The sequence below is a fragment of the Mchenga conophoros genome, linkage group LG9 (genome assembly GCF_057382185.1).
Source record: "Mchenga conophoros isolate Kocher_MC1m ecotype Shallow Benthic linkage group LG9, M_conophoros_male_GT1.1, whole genome shotgun sequence".
Classification (NCBI taxonomy): Eukaryota; Metazoa; Chordata; class Actinopteri; order Cichliformes; family Cichlidae; genus Mchenga; species Mchenga conophoros.
The window spans coordinates 6,070,905-6,086,896 of NC_140534.1; the positions used below are offsets into that span (position 1 = coordinate 6,070,905).

The 15,992-nt window shown below is 42.0% G+C and overlaps 1 protein-coding gene across 2 annotated transcripts in view; it reads right to left on the reverse strand.

The window, feature by feature from the left end:
* Nucleotides 1-5,293: 5,293 nt before the first annotated feature.
* The window catches only part of lama1 (laminin, alpha 1), a 33,597-nt gene continuing 22,898 nt past the window's right edge, over nt 5,294-15,992 (reverse strand). For both annotated transcript variants that reach the window (XM_085286226.1, XM_085286225.1), the window contains exons 45-64: nt 14,548-14,702; nt 14,132-14,275; nt 13,919-14,052; nt 13,646-13,799; nt 13,455-13,579; nt 13,168-13,318; nt 12,940-13,084; nt 12,711-12,852; nt 12,515-12,629; nt 10,271-10,423; nt 10,017-10,168; nt 9,743-9,937; nt 8,750-8,933; nt 8,529-8,635; nt 8,193-8,382; nt 7,911-8,060; nt 7,439-7,592; nt 6,224-6,357; nt 5,753-5,966; nt 5,294-5,666 (exon numbers count right to left, since the gene is read on the reverse strand). In XM_085286226.1, coding sequence (XP_085142352.1) covers nt 5,512-5,666; nt 5,753-5,966; nt 6,224-6,357; nt 7,439-7,592; nt 7,911-8,060; nt 8,193-8,382; nt 8,529-8,635; nt 8,750-8,933; nt 9,743-9,937; nt 10,017-10,168; nt 10,271-10,423; nt 12,515-12,629; nt 12,711-12,852; nt 12,940-13,084; nt 13,168-13,318; nt 13,455-13,579; nt 13,646-13,799; nt 13,919-14,052; nt 14,132-14,275; nt 14,548-14,702 — 3,053 coding nt within the window. In that variant the 3' untranslated portion in view covers nt 5,294-5,511. The remainder of the gene's footprint in view (nt 5,667-5,752; nt 5,967-6,223; nt 6,358-7,438; nt 7,593-7,910; nt 8,061-8,192; nt 8,383-8,528; nt 8,636-8,749; nt 8,934-9,742; nt 9,938-10,016; nt 10,169-10,270; nt 10,424-12,514; nt 12,630-12,710; nt 12,853-12,939; nt 13,085-13,167; nt 13,319-13,454; nt 13,580-13,645; nt 13,800-13,918; nt 14,053-14,131; nt 14,276-14,547; nt 14,703-15,992) is intronic.

Consider the following 15,992-nt stretch of genomic DNA (forward strand, 5'->3'; position numbering starts at 1 on the left):
CTTCCACAGGGAGGTAAAGACCCTACAATATTAGAAAACAGAGAAATCCTAACAACCAGCTGTGACCCCCTATGAGCAATTGCATTGGCAACAGTGGGAGGGAAAACCCCCCATTTAACAACATGAAACATCTGGCAGAACCAGGGTCAAGGAGGGGTGGCCATCTGCTGCGACTGGGTGGGGATGAGGGGAGGAACACAGGCCAAAGACACGCTGTGGAAGAGAACCAGAGATTACAAATAACTAATGATTAAATGCAGAGAGGTGTATAAGGATGACACAGAGAGTGAGAAATGTAAAGAAGTGAAGAAACAGAGGCTAACAGAGCATCTTTTGTAACCTTCACAAGTGCTGTTTTTGTACTGTGATGAATTTGGAATTCAGATTGAAACTCTTCAAAAGAAAAAACGTTCCTTTCCATCCGATCAGTGTTTTACAACTACTCTGTGAAGAATGTCTGAGATAAAAGGAAGGTTGGAGATTGGCCTAAGACAGGTGATGGCTTTTTCAGGAATGTTTTCAATTAAAGCCACCCTAAAGGCATACATAGGTTTTTGATCATATTTAATATTAAAGCATTAATTAATTGTTGGACATTTTGGTCTAATAGAACTTGAACAGCTTGAATGGCTTGAATGAAGCAGTAACTGAAATTACTCAGAAAGATCAACTGGAGAGAACAGTTTAAATAAATATCAATAGGATTTAAAGTAGCTGTATAATGACATGTCTTTGGGATGTTATACAGTTTACTCTAATGGGTAAACTTTTATTTATGAAGAAATTCATGATTATTAATGTTAAAGGAATGCTTGGCTCAACAACTTTGTCTGCCTGGCTGCAGTGATGAAAAAAACCTGCAGTATTTTTCATTTTCTTAGTCAGATTTTCCAACTGGAATCTTGCTTCAGGATGGTAGCAGTGCACATAAACAGGAGTAAAACTTAAACTTTTACTCTTTACTACCACTGTTGTCTTGCACAGAGAACTGACTCTACAAATAAAAATAAACCAACAACAGGTGTTATGCAAGATTGCTTTACCAAGAGCAAAACAAATTCTATCTTTCCTCACTTTTACTACTGGAGCAGCTTCCAAGCGCTGTCGACTCAGGAGTCGTGTCACTCTTGGCTCTGACATCCAACTTCAGAGGTAAATGGACGGCAGCATTAACATCTCCAAAGTTGACCCACAGACGTTTGAAGTACCCACAACAGGTCAGGGATGACTTGTTGCCAAGTGGAGGAATTAAAGTATCTTTGGGTCCTGTTCATGAGTAAGGAGGAAGACTGATAGACTGATTGGTGCAGCAATGGAGAAGTTTGACAAATTCATTGCTAACCGGGTCAGGGCAGAACCAGGACATGTGAGATTCACCCATGTGAATCTGGCATTACAGAAATACCATACTGAGAGATCCCCACTGATCATTGCTCTCTTTGTTTCGTGTTATATACAGATCACTCCCCCTGATATGCAGTCTTGCATTAGTCCTGTGCAGAGCCTACACTTTGCAGAATATTGTTTACATGTTGTAGCTGTTTGCTGTCAGCAGGGGGGTTGTGTCACAAACAACTGCAGTGTTGCCAACTCCTCAGTAAGAAAAATCCCCATTGGCTGTCCTAAAAGTTGCTAGAAATCGCAAGATGACGTCATCCCTAAGTTGCCTAATTGGTTATGCTTATGTAATTGTAACCTACTGTTGGATACAGAAATAACATCGTGAAGGAGACATGAAGTGAGTTAAAAAAAATCCACTCTAAATGCATTTAGAATATATTTAGAACTACACATTAAATTTATTTTAGCAATTATTGTTTTTTTTTATGTCACACTTCCAACCGTCTTCCTTTGTCCGGGCTTGGGACCGGCAAAAGTGACCCGAAATAGATACGTGTGTGTGTGTGTGTGTTTTAAGTAGTTTTAAACTATGTGAGCCACAAAAAGTAACAGTAAAAGAACTGACTGCGTTACAGTCAGGGCGGGAGCAGCGGCTTCGCTCATGCGCGATTCATTTGCCAGTTTGGACGCGTAGGTGTGAACATCTCCTCCTGCTCTGACAGCACCTGGGGCAGGGGTCGGCAACCCGCGGCTCCGGAGCCGCATGCGGCTCTTTAGTCTTTATTTTGCGGCTCCGGGTGGTTTGGGAAAATAAATTAGAAGTATTTAGCTGAAGTGTATTTTATTTGTGTTTAGTTCTTTTTTTAACTTGTAGTTCTAAATTGGAAGATTATTGTGATTTTGAAATATAAAAATAAAATTATATCTTATTATTTTTTCATCGCTCAAAATAAGCGTCACACTCGCGGAAGCCGGTGTACCCGCCGAAACGCCGTGCATTTATCGAGACTTTCAACCCCAGGTAGGCCAATTATGGATCTTCGGATCCTCATTATGTCTGCAGCCATTCTCCACTGTGAACTATGTTAAAAACAAACACCGCTCACGCCTCACAGATGTCCTGCGTAAAGATGAAAGCCCCGATTTGCAGACGCTGTGAACAGAGGTTCGGGACCATAAGTCTTACTGTAAACATATCGATGATTTCATGAGCATGCTTTTCAGCATCTCTTTATTGACCCCTTTTCACACACGGTTGCTGTAGCATACAGCCAGCTGTAGCTTTTCAACAGCAGAGAGGGCACAGACTTTAAGGCAGCGAGGCGTGATTGCGGGTCCCGCTCAGGTGCGTCCGCCTCCCCTGCAGCGGCGCTGCAGACCACGCCCCGCCACACACATTAACCAGGTAAAATACATATTTAGGCAGAATTTTGCAAATATCTATTTTTTTTTTAGCATCGTCGTGCTTTTTTTCCAATTATTTTTTAAAAGTCAGGTCAAGGCTCCAAAAGCCCAAAGACGATATAAGGGTGGCGGCTCACAACAGTTTTTGTTTGCTACATGGATCATTTTAGTTCAGCTGGGTGTCTTTCCTTTGGTTATATTTCTTTAAGAGTTCAAAATGTGTTAATTACATGAATAAAATGTAATTTCCTCTGTAGCACTTCATGGATTTCATAAGCAACACACCTAAGTTGTTCTGTGGATTCTTTTAAAAAGCAGTTAAAAACTTTTCTGTTCAAACAAGCCTTTTGTTGATCTACGTATTTTATATTCTTTACATTATTTACATTTGATCTTTTACATTGTGTATAATGTCTATTGATCGTATTGTTTATTTTAATATTTGTGTACAGCGCTTTGTGACTGCCTGTCTGTGAAAAGCGCTTAATAAATAACTTTACTTACTTAGTTGTTCACACAAAGCATAAAGGTAAAAACAAACAAACAATATATACAGTGGTATCTTCATTTTAGATTTCAAAAAGTATTTGCGGCTCCCAGTGTTTTCTTTTGCGTGGAAACCGGGTCCAAGTGGCTGTTTGGGTGTTAAAGGTTGCAGACCCCTGACCTGGGGGGACTATCTGCCGCCTGTGAGCGCTTTGGCGAGGTGCCCACAGCAGCACCCGCTGCTTGTTGAGAGTAAGAGCGATACGTGGTTTCAAAGTCGTCATAAGTCTTGAAACGTGTTGTCCTCGGCAATGGATAATGGCTGAAAATAAAAACAGGTATCACTTTAGCCTGCTCCTAGTTTTATCAATTCTGCACTCTGCTTTGCAGTCCTCGATATCACTGAAATGCAGCCAGAAGCTGCTATTTTACGTTTTTGTCCGCTTCTTCACTTTTTCCCGACAGGCTCCCCCGTCTGTCTGTGTACCTGGCCTGTACCACTACACTTGCTATTTTAAAACATCTGCCGCCCTTTCTTTCACATCATGTCTTATCACCAATGGTGATGAGAGGGCTTACAGGGAGGAGGTCAGCGCCCTGACCCACTGGTGTCAAGACAACCATCTCACCCTCAACATCGCAAAGACAAAGGAGTTGATAGTGGACTTCCGGAGGTGCAGAGAAGTACACACCCCCATCACCATCAACGGCGCTGCTGTGGAGAGAGTGAGCAGCTTCCGGTTCCTTGGTGTACATCTGGCTGAGGATCTTACGTGGTCAGTACACACAAACAAAACAGTGAAGAAGGCGCAGCAGCGCCTCTTCTTTCTCAGGAGACTGAAAAGATTCGGCATGAGCCCCCGCATCCTCAGGACCTTCTATCGCTGTGCCATTGAGAGCATCCTCACTGGATGCATCACCACCTGGTATGGCAACAGCACCGCCTACAACTGCAAAGCTCTCCAGCGAGTAGTGCGGTGCTCTGAACGGATAATTGGAGGTGAGCTTCCCTCCCTCCAAGACATCTACAGGAAGCGCTGCCTGAGGAAAGCGGGGAGGATCATCAAGGACTCCAGTCACCCCAGCCATAAACTGTTCAGACTGCTTCCATCAGGAAGGAGGTTCTGCAGCATCCGGTCCCGTACCAGCAGACTGAGAGACAGCTTTTTCCATCAGGCCATCAGACTGCTGAACACGTCATAGACACCTCAGCTTCACTACTGGAACTTCAACATTATGCACTCCATACTGTACAGTAACGCCACTGTTTTGCACATATTCAACTCTGTATATTTTATATATTTTATTTATTGTTTACTCTATTTAATTTGTAAAATATGTGTACACACACACACACACACACACACACACACACACACACATAGAAAATATTTAGTATACACATCCAGGAATGCATATACTATTATATATTGTACATATATTTATTAGTTTCAGATGTAGCCATTCTTGTATTTTGCTTGTTTACATTCTTGTATTTTGCACAACTCTGTTGCTTGTGAAGCTCGCACACAAGAATTTCACTCACATGTGCTGTACCAATGTACCTGCACATGTGATGTGACAATAAAAGTGATTTGATTTGATAATGGTACGATCGCAGTCTGTCTTTGCATGCGATTGACCGCGTGGTTGTGCCCATCAAAGTAAAGTGCTTTCAACTGGATTCTCAGCAGGGCTGAAGAACCAGCTCCAACATACTGATGGGACATTAATAGCTGAGATATGAAATTCGTTTGACGCCACTTTAATAGAATAAACTAGAATTACTCTCAAATTACTCTCCCATCAACCTGCCCTGGGTCGTACCCCCACCGATCACTCTGTTACCTCTGGGATAGATTGGACCCTCCACCTAAGTGAATTAGATAAGTATTTACAAAAATGGGTAGATGGAAAAGGATGGCCTCAGCAGATGTCTAAACATAAAATGCTACTTAGATTACAGACAGATGACTCCTCCTTTTTAATGATGAGCTTAAATACAAAATGTGCCTTTACTCAAAAACTCAAACTGATCACCAGGAATGTGTTTCTTCTGTGGTTTAATTACTGTTCATGTTTACAGGCAGAAGTTACTGAAGTTTGCTTAGAAAATAAAAAGTATGAATATGTTAGTTTTAAGATGAACTTTAATCATTCAAGTTTGGACTACAGAGACTCAAAATCCACAGGAATAATCAGCAGAGACATTCACACTACACAGCCCATCAATCAATGATACTGCTCTGTGACATAATCCGGCATGCTTTCTGGCCACTGCTAGGAAGCGGGGCATGAGTTAGGGGTTACTCCCAACAGGAAGTGAGCAGAACTCAGATCAAGGGTCTTGGTCAGGTGGGACTTCAAGAGCTGCAGGTTCCTTAGACAACCTCTGAAGCTGGAGCTCAATGACAGGCAGTTCTGTTTGACACCAGCTACAGCAGAGAGATGGACAGGTTAGAATTATTTTTAGGTGTGTTCATCTTTTTTTTAAATTCTGTTTATGTTCAAAGGGTCTTACCTGGATATCCTCCCAGGAAGACAGGGTTATTAGTTTCAGCAGAGGTGGATTGTGGGTAAGGGTTTGCAGTGGTGTAAGTTCGCTCATCTACAGTTAGGCTGAGGGCATGTTTGGTTTTTTGGGCCAGCAGGCGGTGCCACTGCCCATCACATAGCATCTGGCCACCAGAACGCACTGACACTCGACCTGCCCCATTATTCACGTTGAAAACCACCTGAGGAGAAAAACAGATACACCTTTATTTACGCAAATAAAACTTCATTTGCATATTTAAAACTTAGTTTGCACAATCCTTTTCTATACATCTATTACTTTAGTCAAAAACCAAGAATAACAGAAGCTCTGATGTTACTGCAGCTATTAGAAAGATACCGTGAAAACATGGCAACTTGCTCAGTTAGATCATTAAATCCCTGGGGTGTAGGCCTATTACTGTTTACATAATGCATAGAATGGAATATCTCTGCTCACCTGTCCATTGATCATCTCCAGTCCCACAGCATCGACTTTTGCACTGCTGATTCCCAGGAGCACTCCTTCTGATTGACTTGTTTGAAACTCCAGAGAGACTGTCATGTCAGAGCCAACCTTATAGCCATCATGGACTGCAGATGGAAACAGCATGTAATCAGATCATAGCTTAATCACGGTTAGAGACAGCTATCCAACACCTGTCTAGTATGTGACGTGCAGCTAGTTCCACACGTTTTTGGACAATGCCACTTTTTTTTCAGTTTTGCCTCTGCACACAAAAATAGTGTTCATTGCCGGAGGAGGAGAATAGTGTAGAGCATGACGTTAAAGTGCAAACTGCATTATGCTGCTAACACAACCTCAGTGCTAGCATGTCATCTGTGCAAAACCCACCCCAGCAGCCACACCCTGAACTTCAACAGGTAACAAAAAGCAGTGATGAGCAGTCAGGCGGCAGCCCGTTTCTACCTGTTCAGGTTTCTGAAGTACAATCAATGTGCTGACTGCTTTAAAGTCTGTGTGTTCTGGTTTTTGTCTTTACTTTCTACTGTCGAGTTTGAGTTCATACCCAGAAAATAAGTCATGTGTGTCCTAATTAGAATAGGGATTTGTGTTGGCCTCAGGTTTATATTGGTTATTTACCAATATAAACAATGCGTTTCAGGTCATTTTACAGAAAAACACAAAAGTAATGTAACCCATAACAATGCTTTTGATATGCTTCTTAGCAATGATGAAGCTAATGAGAACCCAATTAAAACGGATAAGAAATCGAATCGATAAGTGATATTTGCAGTGGAATCGGTGTCGCTAAATTCTTATCAATTGCCATCCGTAGACAGAAGTCAACAAAAATGGATGCTAGTTCTCAAGTGGACCTCTGTGTTTTTGCAGTTGGTGGATTGCTGTAACTTGACAACAATTAGCAACGGTCTGTGCACTCCACCTATACAGTTTATGAAAATGTGCTTTCATTTGTTCATATCTCGGTACACCCATCATCCAAACATTATAACTCTTGCTCCAACTACCTAAAAACAGGCTCTCAAAATTGTGGCCCAATAAGGAAGCAGCCAAAAGTAACTTCTCATATGAACTATAGGCAAAAGCTGTACAGACCATAGGCTGTGAAAAGTCCTTCTATACTAATCAGACCGATCAGTCTGCATCTCATCTTCAGCGCAGATGATTTTGTCTACAAGTTTGACTTACTCATTTCAGCATATCCGCTTCCATTAAAGTAACTTCCTATCTGGTCTCTGGTGAAACAGGATGTGACACCATGTTGTGACGCCGGCTTAGACACATCCAACATGACACCATTCAGACTGATGGACCGAACACAGCCTGGAAAACTGCTGGTATCCTGAGAACCAAACAGGAAGAAAGACAGGGGGAGACACATGGGAGCAGAAAGGGGGAGAGATTTCCAATAGAGTCAGAATACCTGTGAGTTTCAAAAATGTGCGCAAAGAAAATCTGTCTACATATTAATTCTTAGCGCAAAAATTTCTTCCTGTGAAATCAGGACACTCGTGCAAAAGATGTTCAATAACTCAAGAGTTTCTCTTCTAGGTACATAAAATGCTTTTTTAAAACATCAAATAAAATGATTTGATGTATTTGGGGTAATAATGTTTGTGTCTTTTGTGTTTAACGGTGAAAAAATGAAAAACAATCATACTCCGATTCTCCTGCTGGTCATAGTGTGAGGTGTTCCTCCTAGGAAAACTTTGTTGGCCACATCCAGCTGATTTCCTTTGACTGAGATGGATTCAGTTTTCAAACTGTTGACAGACACTGACATCAACCGCCGGCCCACCTCTGCAACCACCTGAGACACGGTGAACACCACAGCATTCAAACAAAGCTATTTTTGTCTTAACACCAAAACCTCAAACACAGGTTGAAATTTACAGAGTTTGACATTGATGCGTCTACAGTGCCTCGTGTCCAATTAACTCACAGTGTGCCACTCTCCATTGTTAACAGCTACAGATGAGGTGATCGAGGCCGGGCCTTTCCCCAAATCAGCTGACATCATCAGCCTGCCCCCCTTTAGGCTGAGGACAACAAAGTCCATCTGCTTGGAGTCGGAGAGAAGGAGGATCAACCCGTCCAGGGCCCAGCTTCGAACTAACAACCTCACCGACACACTGAGGAAGGGAACAGACACAGTAGTGAAGACAAGAGTGAGACACAAACACACCACAGCAGTGTCGGAGATGGAGTGTTATACAAAGATGAAGTGACCTGTCCCCTGTGTGACCCGAGAGTTGCCTCTGTTGCTATGGAAACTCACCTCTTTCTGACTGTGCTTGGGTTGATAATGAAGGTCATGTGACTGTTTCTGGACAAGCCAAACTGAACTGATGACGGCACAAAGGTTAACTCCCCATCTGATGCACACTGCATCACACACATAAATCAAAAACCAATAATCAATAAAAACGGACATATTGATTAAATTAATCAATTAAAATGAATGCACTGAGAATAGGTGATAATGAATATAGTAATTACCGTTAGACCTTCAGGTGACAGGGCACCAAACTGTGTGGGCTGAGGTAGAGGTAAATGAGTAGGGTCTGCAGTTACGTTTACATCCTGGTCATCAGGAAGGAGCACATCCCCAAGCTTCTCCTCCAAGACGCATTTGTCAAACTTCACCCCCTCATATCTCAGAGCTCCTGAAAGGTCAACAAGCCTGCACAGAGCCACAAAATCAAAACTGTTGTTGTCCGAACTCCTTTGGAGAACACAGTCTATGAAGGCTCTTACATGAGATGGTCTAGTCCAAGGAGACCTTAGTCCTTGTAATGCAAAGCACCGCACCTGACTCCTAGGTAACACTGACAGCAGCAGATAACAATCAGGAACCGCCCTAAAATAATTTTACCATTAGAGCCATAAATCCCATTTATTCTTTTTTGACTTAAGGAAATTTGCTTCTGCTGCTGGTGTCTGATGTACAATACTATGCAAAAGTCTTGAGCCAATCCCCATTTCTTTATATTTGGTATGAAAAATTACTGAAACTTGCAAACAATTATGGAAATACAGTATAAAGGGTCAAAAAAGAATTTTAAAGTCAGTATTTAGTATGACCAGCTTTATTCTTTAGCACATCCTAAACTCTCTTTGGTATGATTTCCTGTAAGTTCTTTAAGTAGTGTTCAAGAAAAGCTCTCCAGGCTTTTTGAGGGACATTCTTGGCAAAACAACCTCTTCTGAAGGTCGCAAATTGTAGATCTAATAGTCAGGGGAAACTGCCTGACATTTCAACTACCCAACTGGCTTTAAAAGGTTTGGGATCTAAATCAGCCTTTGAATAGTTTGGAAATGAACGCTTTGATTTCTTTGATTGAAAAAGCAGTGGTGTCAGAAAACAGAGACACATCTGTAAACTGCATTTTCAGGAGCCTTCAGATGGGTGCATTCAAAGAAGCTTTTGGCAGGCATTGGAAATATGCAGTCGTTGAATTGGGACACAACTTGGATGTGTAAAACACTTACGCTCTGCCAACTGCCAGGTGTTGGATGCAGCCTTTGAACAACCTAGATATTTTCTGCAATCTGATTGGTAGACGGGCGTCATCAGCTGAAGGCAGCCCACCAATAAATAGAGAGGCTGGAGACAGCCGAGAAAATACACCCGGCAACAGGGACACAAGCTTCTTATGTTCCTCATCAATCTGCACTGAGAGCGACCTGAAAGACAGTTAAGAAAGGCCAGACAGGTGAGATGTGAGAAGAAGCATAAAAGTTAGCATGTTATGCTAATACTTACTTTTTGTTGATGGTAATGATCACAGAATGTTTCATTCTGTCACTGAAGGATCCTCCATCAGGCTTTATCACAGTTACCTTACGTGTGGCTCCGCCCACCTCTCCAAGCTCCACCTCCAATGCTCCCGAGACTAGGTGAACAGATAGGAAGTACTGCACATACAGACACATAGAAAAATTCAGGTTGCAGTGTCACCCACATAGCTTTGTTAGTTCAAATAGACTTGGTATACATGTGACCTAAATCAGTCTCACCTGTTTGTGTGAGCGGTCATTACTGAAAGCAGCCAGCAGGACCCCTGATTGGTTGTTGGAGGAGAAGGAGAAGAGCAACTCTGCTTCTTGACCAAACGATGGTGGAGTGATCTGAACATAGCCTCCAGCCAATAGGGACACACTTCGCACCGCCTGGTCAATACATTAATCAGTCAAACAACTAACCTGTAAATCAATCAAGCTGTTATCCTACGAGTGTGATCAGTGTTCATTACAAATTAACAAAAGTGACCTCAAAGCACTTTAAAATCTAAGATATTTATAGTACAATATTAGAGAGAAAACCCGAAAAATTAGACAATACCCTACGAGCAGTACTTGGCAAGAGTTAAAGGGCAGCAATAACTCGCTTTTAACAGGAAGTGACCTGAGAGAACCAGGCTCAGGATAGTTGGAGCATTTTACAACAACTGGTTGAGGGATTTAGGGGAGACACAAGGGCAAAACACCAACCATGGAGGGGAGAAATACAAATTTAATGTCGCAGTAGTTGTATGGTTCAGGAGTGAAATGAGGAGAGTAGAAACAAATGCCCAGTGCATCATCAGTAGTTTGAGCCTGAATGGTTCAAGGATACCTGTTCCAGTGTTAACTAATAGTTATTTCAAAAAGGAGAATCCAAAGTCTAATCCTATGGAGGGTGTCTGTGTCCTGAATCTAAACTTGGATTTTGTTCTACAGCTTTGACAGCTGAAGGCTCTGCTTCCCTGCATATCGAGAGCCAAGTACTAAAGTACTCTATCTGGATAATATGATACTAAGACTTTAAGATATGATGAGGTCTGATCAAGACTTCATATGTGAGAAGAAAATTTAAAATTCAATTACAAGGAGCCAATGAAGAGAAGCTAAAATAAATATGAGCTTTCTCTCACTGCTTTGTCCAACCTCAAAGTAACAAAGGCAGAGGATAGTGGGAAGGAAACAGTCAGGAACAAACCTGCAGAACCAGGCTCGAGGAGGGGCAGCCATCTGCCATGACCTGCTGGTGGTGATAGAAAGTTCTACATATTTGTTTTATATGTGTATTGAAGGACAAAAACAACTCCAAGGTTCTTCACAGTAGTACTGGAAGCCAATGAAACAACTGTTGGACAGTTATTTTATTTCATACTTCAGAAAAATTAACATCAGTTTTGTCTAAATTTACAAGCTGAAAATTACTTGTCATCCAAGGACTTTAGTTCAGTGGATTATTGTGCATTATTATATGTATCAGTACATGCATTTATTAAAACGTGTATATTAGTATATTATTAGCTTGGATCTCAAAAGAGACTTGAGATGAATAGAGATGGAGTCAGGCAGGGCGACAGATATAGTCAATGTAGTATTATGTGCAGCCTTGAGGAAAATTAATTAAACCTTGTGATTCAATAGAATGTAGAAACAATTTTAGCAACAACAACTAATAAATAAAAAAATAATAATTTTCTTTTTCAGTCTCTTGCGTGATTGTGGATTAATTTTGCCCTATTATTCCTTCAGTTCGTGGAGGTTTGTGGGTTTGTTTAAGGTTCTGCCATAGTGTTTCAATCAGGTTCTGGAGTTTCACTGGTCACTTAGTTATGCTGCTGTATTCAGCGGATTACTATATTTTTTCTGACTATATAGGGGCTTGTCTGATTCTTGGGGATTCTTTCAAAAATGTGAGATAAAGACCCTGCAATAGCACTGTGAGTCCAGTATTGTTGTGAATTGGTGCTATATACAGAAAACTGAATCTAAATCAATTCAACTGAACAGATTTCCTGGCATGCTTGGGAATCATTGTCCTGTTGTATGACCCAGTTCGGACCAAGCTTAACTGTTGTGGAAACGGCCTCATATTTGACTCAAGAATACAGAGGAGTTCATGGTAGACTTGATGACTGGAAGGTGCCCAGGTCCTCTTACTGCAAAAGCAAACTAATCACTCCTATGCTACCATGCTTGACAGTTGCTATGAGTTGTGTGTCCTGATTTTCTGTGTTGGTCTTTACCAAACATCGTACTGTGAATTATTGGCAGACATCTCCACTTTGGTCTTGTCTGTCCAAATTTGTAATTCAGTTTCAATTATTTAGTGCAGAAATCACAACTGGTGCTTTATATTCTAATATAAAGACCCTGCAATAATCCTGAGAAAACCCCAACAATCAGATGATGTCCTGTTAGTGAGCAAGAAAAACTCTTCCAACAAGTAGAAGTGGGATAACTGGGGCTTGTATAGTCTGAGCTTACCTTGAGTATGCAGCCTTTCCTGACACCATGTGCATCCCTTAGCAGGTCAAAGTTGGACCGAGCAATCTCCACATTTTTTATACACCCCACGTAAGACCGGGATGCTACTTGTCGCCTAGCAACCAGAGAGATGGCATTCACAGGTGATAACACGGTTCTGGCTATATTATAATCACCTTTGTCTTCAAAAACTCACCTGATTGGTCTGGAAGCAGGAAATCCACCAATGAAGATAGGGTCAAGATCAGAGCGGTTCAGATCAGAGGCCTTTCCAGGAGAGTCCGCTTCCAACACTTCCTTCTCCGATGACTGGTCAGCTGCCATTATGGACAAGTAACCTGGCCACACAGAAAAATGTGAAATAACATTTAGCAGTGTGGACACGGAAGCAGCAGCACGAGTATTACTAGGAGTAATAGTAGTACCTTTGCGTTTGTTCCTCTGCAGTGTGATTTTGTACCACACTCCAGTGTTGTACTTCCTGTTGGAGGTCAGCATCAGAGCACCAGAGCCAAGGTCAAAGGTCAAACGAATACGCCCCTCCACCAACTCCATGGACAGGAAGTCTCTCTGTCGATGACAGAAAGTGAGGTATGTGTATGTTTCCTTAAAAATAAGAAGCCCAGCAAAGACTGTAAATGTGTGTGTCGTACAGTGTTGTTGGAGGCCAAGTACAGCAACAATCCGACTGGAGACAGAGTTTTAAACTGCAAAACGATTAACGTGGAAGTAGACCGCAGAGACTTCTGGACCACTGAATAGCCAGATCCATCAAAGTGAAAGGAAGTTTCCTCTGCTTGGGGACTGTGAGTGACACAAAATACAAGTCAGAATTTGCATAAGGAATGTGCAGATTTAGCAAACTGTGTGTGTAACGTGTTTGTGTTGCGTCCATGTAAGTGCTGTGTACACGTAAATATGTTAAAACTTGTGTGAGTACCTGCTGAAGCAGCCGCCACACTCTCCCTCTGTATGGTCATAGTTCCAGAGTCCAATGTTCTGCTCATTCAGTGAAACTTCACCCAGGCAGCCCTGGAAGGTGGTCGATCGCAGTGCCGCAGGCCGCTGAAATCAAACACACCGAGTTAGCCCTTCTTCACCTGCACACAGACGTGCATACCTGATGTGTACCTGTGTATGAGCTCCCAGCCCTGCGATGTAAACAAAGCTGTTTTCGTCGATGTCTAAAACTTGGAAGGTTCCTGGTGATGTTGTTGTTACTGCTGGCAGCAGAGCTGACTCAGAATCCAGCTGATGGACTGACAGTGCAACATGTGATCCAAATCTGCCGGGATCATGACATTGTGGCATACACAAACACAGCTGTAAACCTATATCCACCTGCGTCTTCAATCGTGTGATTAGTTTAAATCGTTTAGTTTAGTTTTGTGGGGGTTTTGTTACCGTGTAGCATTGATCTTTGTCCATCTATTGTTGGTGATATCCAGTCCAGGAAACTCAAGCCGGGTGCTGCCCGAGCCCACATCCCACAGTAGAGAAACCTGTCCATTATGCATCTCAGCAGCCAAGAAGTCCATCTGAAACAACAGCTTCAGTTAGGCTGCAGAACGAAACAGTTTCTGTTACTACTCATTAACAGCAAGTTATTGTCTTTACCGTAGTGTTGCTGCCCAGGTAAAAGAGCAGGTTATTTGGAGTGGTCGTCTTGACGATCAGATTCAGAGTGTTGAAGTTACTGGACTGAATCGATGGTCTGTAGGAACGAACACAGCCTCTGTCCGCTTGCAGTGCCACCTTAATCTGACGATGTTACACCACAACACCATCATTATCAAGAGAAATTGTGAGGTCTTTACCTTACAATGTAAAGTGCCTTGAAATAACTGTTGTTGTGGATAATCATAGTCACAGGATTATCCATCCTGGTCACAGATGTCCTAATTCTCTGGTTGAGGCTGCCTTATCTACGGTAAACTGTTTGCTGTTCATTTCTTTCCTGTTTGAGGAGTTTTGTAGACATCTATAATCATTTTGGGACAGTGATAGAAGCCATTGTGTGAGTGTTTACTTACCGATGCTGCCTGTCTGCGGGCCTGATAGATCAGCTCCCGGATGTCAGACAAGTTTCTGCTCAATGTTTCTCCTAACATTCTCATTGGTTTTATTCTGTCCATCAGATGCTGTGTACGATATTCTGCCTCCTCCATCTTATGCTGCATCTCATTGGCTGAGCACACAGGAAACAGGAAGAGTTAGGCTAAAGCTGTCTTATTTAATGAATCATTTCAATGTAAGCAGCTATCTCCTGGAAGTTTTCAGTCTTTTGAATATGTGGCTTTACAGCTGAAGGCCCCATCCAAAGTTGTGTTTCTTAATGTTTACAGGCCTCCCAAATACTGCACAGACTTTTTTAATGACCTCAGTGAACTGCTGTCTGTGATCTGTGTTGATTTCGACTGTGTAATTATTGTTGGGGATTTTAACATCCATGTGGACAACCCTCAGGACAAAGGGACTAAAGACCTGAGTGACACTCTGGGCAACCTTGGGCTGACGCAGCATGTAACAGAGGCCACACATAATAGAGGACACACTCTCGACCTACTGATCTCCAAAGGCCTGAGCATTTCAAAGGTTACTGTGTCTGATGTGGGCCTGTCTGATCATTACTGTGTTTTCTTTGAAAGTAAAATTTCAGCCCACACAAATACGTCAACAGCAGTGATAACAAAACGGTGTATAACTGAACACAGTAGTGAGATCTTTAACCAGGTCTTCCCATTAACACCTGATCTGTCCAGAGGGTCAGTCAATGAGCTCGTCAATAGCTTCAATGCTAAAATGTTAAATGTAATGGACACTATTGCTCCCATTAAGGTGAAGGTTATCTCTGGAAGGAAAAAGTCTCCATGGAGAAACTCCACACTGGTGAAAATGAAAAAAGAGAGTGTAGGAAAGCTGAGCGCAGATGGAGAAAAACAAACCTCCAGGTTCATTATGACATCTATAAAGAGAAACTTCACAATTATAATTTACAACTGAGGAGTGCAAGAAGGTCCTACTTCTCTGACATCATCACTAAAAACAGCCATAATGCTCGGGTCTTATTTTCTACAGTTGACAGGCTAACAAACCCTCCTGTGCCAGTGGCAGCTGAACTTCATTCGACCATGGCCTGCAATGACTTTGCCAAATTCTTCACAGAAAAAATCCAAAAGACAAGCAATTGGTACATCAACAGCAGATCCAGAATATGTACTGTGTCCACCAAAAAACTGTTTAAACACCATGAAACAGTTTCCCTACCCTATTAACCCTATTGTATCCTATTAACAGCAAAGACCTGGAGGACATCTTAGGTCAACTGAACTCCTCCTCCTGCTGTTTAGATGTCCTGCCAACAAGTTTTTTCAAAAAGGTCTCAAAGACTTTAGAGTCAGACCTGTTACAGATCGTCAACTTTTCTTTATTATCAGGTGTGTTTCCAGAACCACTAAAAACTGCTGTAATAAAACCT